At 32.0% G+C, this 8851-nt stretch overlaps 1 protein-coding gene across 1 annotated transcript; it reads left to right on the top strand.

The window, feature by feature from the left end:
* The first annotated feature begins 3640 nt into the window (after positions 1-3640).
* On the top strand, positions 3641-6088 carry LOC120163115 (protein ABIL2-like). The gene is made up of 9 exons (XM_039173125.1): positions 3641-3656; positions 3745-3752; positions 4723-4863; positions 4943-5042; positions 5142-5234; positions 5327-5396; positions 5503-5591; positions 5702-5820; positions 5954-6088. The coding sequence occupies exons 1-9, from the start codon at positions 3641-3643 to the stop codon at positions 6071-6073; spliced, it is 756 nt and encodes a 251-aa protein (XP_039029056.1). The 3' UTR covers positions 6074-6088.
* The last annotated feature ends 2763 nt before the right edge of the window (positions 6089-8851 follow it).

The following is an 8851-nucleotide window of genomic DNA, read 5'->3' as shown; positions in this document are numbered from 1 at the left end:
TTACTTATGTATTTGAGTTTTATAATCTTTGAGTTGTATTATTTGATTTAAATTATAGAGCTCTAGTTTATAAAAATGTTTTTATAAATGTCATGTATGTCTATTTTGGTACCATTCAATATGTTTTTAAATGGAAATGAAACAGGTTTTGAAAATCAGGAGTTGCTCTGATAGCCTAATATGACACTTTAGATTCAATTAGGTTTAGGGTGTTACAATGCTACAAATATAATTTTTATGTGGATATTAAGAGAATGATTGAGGATAATACATGCTTTCGGAATATATGTAGTATCGTCCCAAATTTGTTCAAATCTATTGATTAGAATTTTTATAAATTAAATTATTGGGATTTGAACACAGTAATTCTTGTCCGTCAAATGATTCATTGGTTCTTTTTTGGAATTAATTTGATAATCTAATTGAGAAAATGGAAAAAGGTTGGCAAACAAATGAAAAAAAAGAGAGAAATGATGTATTGTCCCTTGCTTGATAAATAGACCAAAGGTTGGAAATGTTGGGAATTGTTAGATTTTGACTTTATTTTATTTTAAAAAAATAAAACCAAATCTCTCAAATTCTTTTACCCCTATCGAATTTCCCTTCCTTTCCAAGCCTTTTGTCTTCTTTCATTTTTTTCTGTTTCCAATGCCTTTATTGAAGAGATTTGTTTTATTGTTATTCACATTTTTAAGGTTTCGTCTTGATTAATCCCGACCGATTTGGATCATATATTTGACTTTGAAATGTTTGAATTGTTGGTTCAACATGAAACGAGTTATAATCATCAAATCAATCCTTTGAACATCTACTACATTATACATGATGATCTCTTCCAAGACACCCTCCCTCCAGAAACCTAGAAAACAAGAGCGACATGGAAGAGAAAATAAAAGCGACCTTTCGTCCCTCTTTTCTTGCATCCAAAGTCATTTGAATGAAATAATCAAGAAATGTTGCTTTAAACATGACAACTTCACTTTTGATTCTCATGGCTTTAATAGCTTCAACAACAACAATATCAATGTATAAAAATAGGGTAAAATACAAAATGATCGAGAGACTCGACAAAGTAACATTATATAGTTGAGAGACCATTTATATACTTTATCCACAAAAATAAAACCCAACCAATATTATTCTCTACCAACACAAATATTAGCACAAACTAATGGCATGCATCCTTGATTTTCTAAGTTCAACATTATTAGGATTGTTCATTTTAAACTCAAATTAATATAACTAAAAAAATTATAAAAAAATTCAATTAATTCAGTCAACGACCGAATAACCAAATTTTGTTCAATTCAGATTAACAATTAAAGAAAAAATCTAATTAATTCAGTTAATAAAAATTTGATTCAATCAATGACCGTATTAACCATTAAAATACCCTTAAACATTATCCATAAAATTCCTTTATGAAATCTAATCAGTTTTCTACTAAAAATACAAAATACATAAAATATGATTTCATTGTATTTTCCACCGACACTAGAGTGAAAACGTGTTGGCAGCTTCATAGCATGCACAATAACTAATATCGATCGTATTTTTATGTAAATTATATTAGTTTAAGCAGTAAGTCACTTGATAGCGTTTTAATAAGTTTTGAGTTTGAGTCTTATGTATTCAAAAATTTTCTATTGAGAGACTATCTTACCACAGACAGATACGATCAAGTCGATCTGAATTAATTAAAACAAAACCTTAAGAATGAGAAGGATAACAAAACAAATCTTTTATTAATCATTCAAAATATCGTTATATAGTTCAATTGTGATACTTATCGAATGATTACATATACGTTAATTTTTTAAACGTACATAGACAAATATATTAATTTTTATAATAAAAAGATTTAAGATAAATTTAAAAATATAATATACAAACTAAAATATTTCTTTTATAATTAAAATTTAAAATGAAGTTTTTAATATAATTTCAAAAACATCTGATAGACTTAAATATAAAAACATTTTGAGAGGAATCAAAGTTTGTCCTAATTTTCTCTTTCTTTTAATCGTTGCTAATTTTTTTCTTTATTTTATGATCTGGCATCAATTTTGGTATTAATCACCGACCATCAATATTTATTATTTTTTTATTTTATTATAGTGTTTCGTTGCTTTTTTCCTTATTATTAAATTTTTAATAATTATGTCTTTAAGACACATTTTTGTAAGGGTTAGATTTGATATTATCACAATTAATTAAGATGTCACTTTTTTTATCATGATGATATTCCCTACTTCAAACTTTCGAATTGAATTTAGATACGCGATTTATGTTTGTAAATAGTATTTTAACGCCACTCAACTCTAATTAGATTTATTGTCGGTTCAAGCATTAATCCAAATTACAAAAACCCTTCTGAAAAGTGGATTAGTTTTTATTAGTTTGGAACGAATATAATATAATATATGTTTATAGATTCTCAATCATTTAACATTAAACGTTTATACACCTCTACATACAAGGGGAATATCTAAGGAAAGACAATCTAATTTAAGGCTAAGAAAAGGCAGAACCAAAAATATTAACTTTTTAACCTAAAATATTAACTTTTTAACATTTTCGGTCGGCAATTAAAAATATTGACTTCTTCGTAACATTTTTGGTGGAATAAAAAATGTTAAAAAATTAATATTTTATTTTAAAAATTTATTTATGTTGCGTTAAACTAAAAATATTAATTTTTTAAATATTTTCGGGTGTGACTTTATTTAGCCTTAAATTAGACATACGTCACAGTAAAACTACCTTACATATATGATGCTTTAAACTTAAATTTTCAAAAATAACAACAATTCCTTACTTATTTAAGTTGTTTGGTTGGGTCGTGCCCATTAAGATTTCTTTATATGGATGAAACCTTGTAAGGTCATGTGATTCTGCTTGAGAATTGGACCCCATTGGACCAGAAAAAGAAAAAAAATATACTGCTGCAAAACAAAACAGTCCCTCTGGAATGGTCATTCAACGTAGCTGCAAAAATCAACTATAGCAAGACGTGCTATTAGCCTATAAGTAATAACCTGGCTTCCAATTGCTTCTTTCTCGAGTACGACTGCAAGTTTTTGCCCTTTGTGTTGCTCCCAGTGCAGGTGATGTTGTCGTTTTCTTAATGTTTAACCAAACAACCAGTTCTACATCAAACTATTTCGGTCACCGTCAATCATCTAGCTCCGTTTATGGTCTATTTCGCTTTGCTCAACTCCTGCTGATTCTTAAAGGTTGAACTGGGAGTGGGTCTCGGTTTTTACAAGTTCAGTTGCGCTAGAAGTGGAAATAAAAGAACAAGCTTGTCTAAGAAAAGGTTAGTTTTTTTTCTTCAATTTTACTGAGAACCCACTTTCTATTTTGGTTAGTTTTGTGCTTTTACATGTTGAGATTCTGAGAAGAAAGGGAAGAAGATGACCCGACAAGGCCTACAATTTGTTTCACTAAGGCCATTTACCTATTTGGCTTTAGTTCAGCTGAAATGATATTCACACTTTCTGAGAAGTATCTCAACATCACTGTTCTTTGGCTGTCTCTGCAAATAAAGAAAAAGAATGGAAAATTTCCAGCTTTTGGAGTTATCTTTCTTTTTAAATGTTTAATGCACTTAGAGTATTGCTGAAGATTCACAGACAAAATGGGGTTTCTCCTATGTATGACAATCAAGTATTTTAGTTTATTATCTGTCGATTTTGTGTATGAGAATTGTTCCCCCCCCCCCCATATTTTATTTCTGGGTAGTGGCAGAAGTGAAGCAATTGGCAAAGTGTTGTCTGTTTTTTATTATTTGTTTTTTTATCGCCTTTGGTAGTTTTGAAGTGTCTCACTCTGTCTACAAGTTTCAAGTTTGATGTTGTCATATTGTTGCGGTTCTTATTTTAAATTCTCAAGGTTCAATGTGGTTTTCTGTTTCTTTCCATGGCGCTTAGGGACATAATATTATCATATGATTTCTATCTTGTTTTGTTTGGTGTTAGATGAACTATTTTTTCTTGCTCTCCCTTTCCCCCATTTGCTTGAAATAAATATGGTTATTTTGATTATACATGTTAAGGCATACTCGGTCCGGTCTCCTTGCTGCTATGCTGATATATCGAGAAGAATCTAATTATGAAGAAGTTTCTATGCAGCGTAGGCTGTTATTGTCTGATATTCTCAAGGTATCGGAGTTCTTGATATTTTGTCTGTTTAGTTCTTAGGCTTGAAAGAATAGGATCTTCCTTAAAGTTGAAATCTTTGTTTTGTTTCTTTTCTTCGATATCCTGGTCGAATTTTAGTACTTCTAGGCTGTATGCTTAGCATTTTGATGGCCAAACTGGTTGCACCAGCATTCAAGTTAAATCACTGCCTAATTTGGGTGGTTTTGTCTTAATATTTCAAGTGGTGGATGTTCTTGGAGGTTGCTAAGCCGCCATCCATATCAGTCAGTGCGATATGCACAGATTTGGCACTTTGCACTGCTAGATAATGCGTTTATGTCTCATATTTATTGTTTTATCACAGAGTTTCTTTGTGTAGGATTTCAAAAATCTGAGAACACAACTTTACTCAGCAGCCGAGTATTTCGAGCTGTCCTACTCTAATGATGACCATAAGCAGATGTGAGTCACTCTAATTCCTCATAGCTCATGTCTTTCAGTGTTGTTCGAGTTTAATTACTTCCATTTTCTCCTATTGTCGATTATGAAGGAAGATCGTCATATATATGCTGAGTTGTAGACATTAAAGGATTATGCGGTAAAAGCCATTGTGAACACCGTCGATCATCTGGGTTCTGTGACATACAAGGTTAACAATTTTTTGGAAGAAAGGGTTAATGAGGTTTCTGGAACAGAGCTTCGGGTATCTTGCTTCGAAGAGGTGAGGTTATGATTCTAGCCTTTCCTGTTGTTTGCTTACAAAGTATTTAACTTTTCCATACTTTAATGTGGCACTTCAGAGAGTACGAAAATGCCAAGAGTATATTGACCATGAGAGAATTTCCCAACAGTCGTCGATGATCAAAACACCGAAGTACCATAAACGTTACATCTTGCCAGGCAATTACCCGACTCCATTCTCTTCGCCTTTTTCCCGTTCCATTGCAATTACCGGGAAAGAATATTTGGCTGTTTTTAATGTCTTTGATCAAATTCCAGTTGGGGAGACCTTGCATGGTGCAAACCAAACCAAGTCAAAATATCAAGGATACAGTCTAGACGATGAAGACAACTGCCATCGGTTCAGGAATGGTAGTTGTTTTATCTATCCTTTTGCATCATCTCTTATATTTTGGTTAAGATTCCAATGTAAATCGATCCTACTTGTAATGATTCCTCTAAAGCTGTTCGAGCTACAATTAGGGAAGTCCGATCGCCACAATCTGTCGGGGAAACCTCGGCATCTTCAATCAGGTAAAGATCACCATTACATTTCTGATGAATTGGATTAATAGACCATAGTTATTTAGTTGTATAATTAGAGCATGAATACCAACTATTCTAGTAATGGTTGTTGAAGAAGAGGACGTTCTCCATCACCTTCTCCTCAGCCTCGACAACGATCCACAAAGTTTTCCTTTACTGTTACCATGCCAAAGAAAGAATTAGGTCGATATACTTCTGAGCTTTTCTATTCTCGGACTGCCATTCTATACTTTTTTATTCTCTTTTACCATCTTAGTTCCTTAAATCTGTTCTCGGTTATGACTTATGATCAGAGAAGCGAGCAGTATCACCTCATCGATTTCCTCGTTTGAGTTGTGGATCTGATAGCAGGCCTACAACCCACAATAAGAGCCGGTCAAGTACTCCAAATTCGGATGGTGCGAGACGACGGGTGAGTGTAAAATAGTTTCATTTATATGCTTAGTCTATCAATGAAGCATTGCCGCATATCTTCAACAGTTCATACTCTGTTAAGGATGCATATGAGCTATAGATTCTAACTTGAATTTGGTTTGAATTGCCAGTTTCCATCAGAACCTCGGAAATCGGCTGTTGATTTTGAGAAAGACAACACCACCAACGACATTGAACAATATCTCACCAAAAGTAAGAGACTGCAAGCATTTTTTAGTCGTGGCAAATGAAAGAAAGATGATATGCTGTATACTTATTTGGATGAATAGTGAGATACAAATACAAGGATCATATTATTCATATATAAGCAGTCACAAATAAATTTCCACAACTCCACTTCAAAACTGAATTATTATCTGGATTTTACTCATTTGGCTGGTATTGAAATATAAATCTGTTTGGAGATATATGGCCGGATGCCATTGTTGGAAGTTGAAACAGTTCGAGTTCATATTTTTTTCTGGTTCAAATTTTACACATGCTGTTAACTACCAGATTAATGTTGAATCTTTTAGTGCTGCCTCTGCCTTCTGTTCAACAAGTTGTTCAACTTCTGTTCGGCATGGCATGTATCGTATTGAAAATAATTCACATTGTGAGCATCTGTGATCACTCAATCAACTAATAAAACTCAAAATTTAGAATCAGTTTTAATTAAATTCACTTTTTTATTTTCTTTTGTTAGGTATCTACATATATAATAATATAAAAAAAGTAACAGAACACTTCATTATTATGATTATTGTATTTATTGCTACTCCAAATGAGATCTCGTTCAAGAACACCATAATATCACGCCTTTCTAATACTAAGATCTCTGAAAAGAGAGGGGTGAGTAGAGACTAGAGAGTTTGCTGGATATATATATATATATATATATATATATATATATATATATATATTAGGGTTTCCCGGGTTTTCTCGGTTCATGCTTAGTATTAGCGCCTGCATCATCATAATCCAGCATTGCACCCGTCAACAGCTTTCTTAACGATGAACTCATCTGGATCTTCTCATTCCCACCCTTTACCTAATAATTAATAACAGTCGGTAAAACCAACATCTCGAAATCAATAAAGAACGTAGTTTATACGATCACATTACATGCATATATTAATCCCGAAGCACGAGAAAGATTGTGGAATATATATATTATACCTGTTGATGATCAAGTGCGTAATATGTAGCCTGCATTCCACCTTGAAACTCGTGAACTATACCTGCCAATAACAACAACAACATCAACTCTGATCAGTGGATGGGTAAAGAGATTAATGTGCAGAAAGGTAGTGGTTGGAGTATTGGTTACCATAGGAGATAGACATGAAGAGGAGCAAAGAGAGCAGAAGAAAAGTATTGAAGCGAAGATCTGACATAGATAGTGCTTGATGTTAGGAGGAGGGAGCTGGGAGAATGCGGAGGGGAAGGTGTGGCCTTTATAGTGCTGGCTATTGCTCTGTCATGGCGCACAATACCCATTCATCATGAGATGCTTTACCCCTTCTTTTGCCCACAATTTCCTTAAGTCAACTCCACTGTTTTTAATTTCCCAAAGCTAAGTATTTATGCGGTTCGCCCTTTTTGATTTGAATTAAGGATCATGGTTGGTGAGATAATCGAGAGAGTCCGTCTCTTTCATTAGTCTTATCTTGGACTTGGGAGTATTTATAATGGACTTGACTGGTTATGTCAGGTTATTCCTTGTAAGAAGAAGAATGAGAGATAATATCTAGATTGAAGAAGGTTTGACTCCTTTATTAGTCTTACTTGGGCCCGGGGTATATATAGTGGATTTAATTGGTTATATCAGGTAATTATGATTATTCGTGGGTCAACAACTTAGATAGATATTATAGTCAAACCTTAAATTTTACTCTAATAGATCATGTGAGTCTGTCAATGGTCTATTTAATAACTCTCGTTTTGTAAGGTCAAAGATCCTTCAACAATTTCAATAAACAAATAAAACTTTAATCCCAAAAAAAATATTATTATTCAACTACATATAACAGCCTAAAACCCATGACTAAGCCATCACTTTGTAGGTATGCTACCACTTGACTAGTCCAAGTGGTCCTGTATCGATTATTAAAAATTTGATCTGTTGTTCAATACTTCAATATATGAAAATGAAGATCCTTCAATAAATATAGTATTATTTTAACCGGCGGTATCATACCGTTCACTCTAAATGTACATATATTATATATATAGTAGTAATATTTACAATAATAATATAATGAAAATAATTAATAATAGAGGTTATTTTTTGAGCTGATAAAAAAAATTATTCATGAAGTAGAGAAGAACAAAATAAATATTTTATTTTCTATAATATAGGTTTAGCGAATCAAATGGTGCTACTATATATATGTCTAAAATCAAATATACAAGTTTATCAACGATTAGATGGTCTAATTAGATGAGGGATTAAATTTTTTAAATAAGATTAAGAGTTCAAATTTTGGCGTTTGTGAATGGAGTAAACTGGTTGGGAGGGTCGCCATCACCTATGCAGTACCCGATTTGAATTAGTCGGTTAATAGATTAGATACAATGATTAATTCAAAAAATTCTAATATACAAGTTTTATTGTAAATGGTGTAATATCATTTGAGCTATGGATCAACTACATATAAAAATAAATTTTAATAAAAATCTATTAAGTGGTCTTAATGGTAAAAGAGAATGTTAATCTTCTTAGAAAATTTAGATTTGATTATGCAGGACGTGTGTATTATCAATAAATTAAGAAAATATTAAACAAAAGAAATAACCCTCAATCTTTAGATTGATCTAAAAATTTTATGGATTAATATTGAATATTTTGAGACATTTTTTGTTTAATACTTTTCTCTGCCGCTTATTCTAAACTTGATTCTATTAATAAGTATAACTCGAAAAAATTATTTTAATATACTTTTGAATTATGAAAATATATGATTGGATCGTCGAGAAATCGCATTTTAATTTTTTTACATGAATCATTCTTCCATCCGAGGAAAGAG

The sequence above is a fragment of the Hibiscus syriacus genome, unplaced genomic scaffold (assembly GCF_006381635.1).
Source record: "Hibiscus syriacus cultivar Baekdansim isolate YM2019G1 unplaced genomic scaffold, ASM638163v2 tig00111427_pilon, whole genome shotgun sequence".
Taxonomy (NCBI): Eukaryota; Viridiplantae; Streptophyta; class Magnoliopsida; order Malvales; family Malvaceae; genus Hibiscus; species Hibiscus syriacus.
Note: the sequence above shows the minus strand (reverse complement) of the source record. Positions and strands in the feature narration are given on the sequence as shown.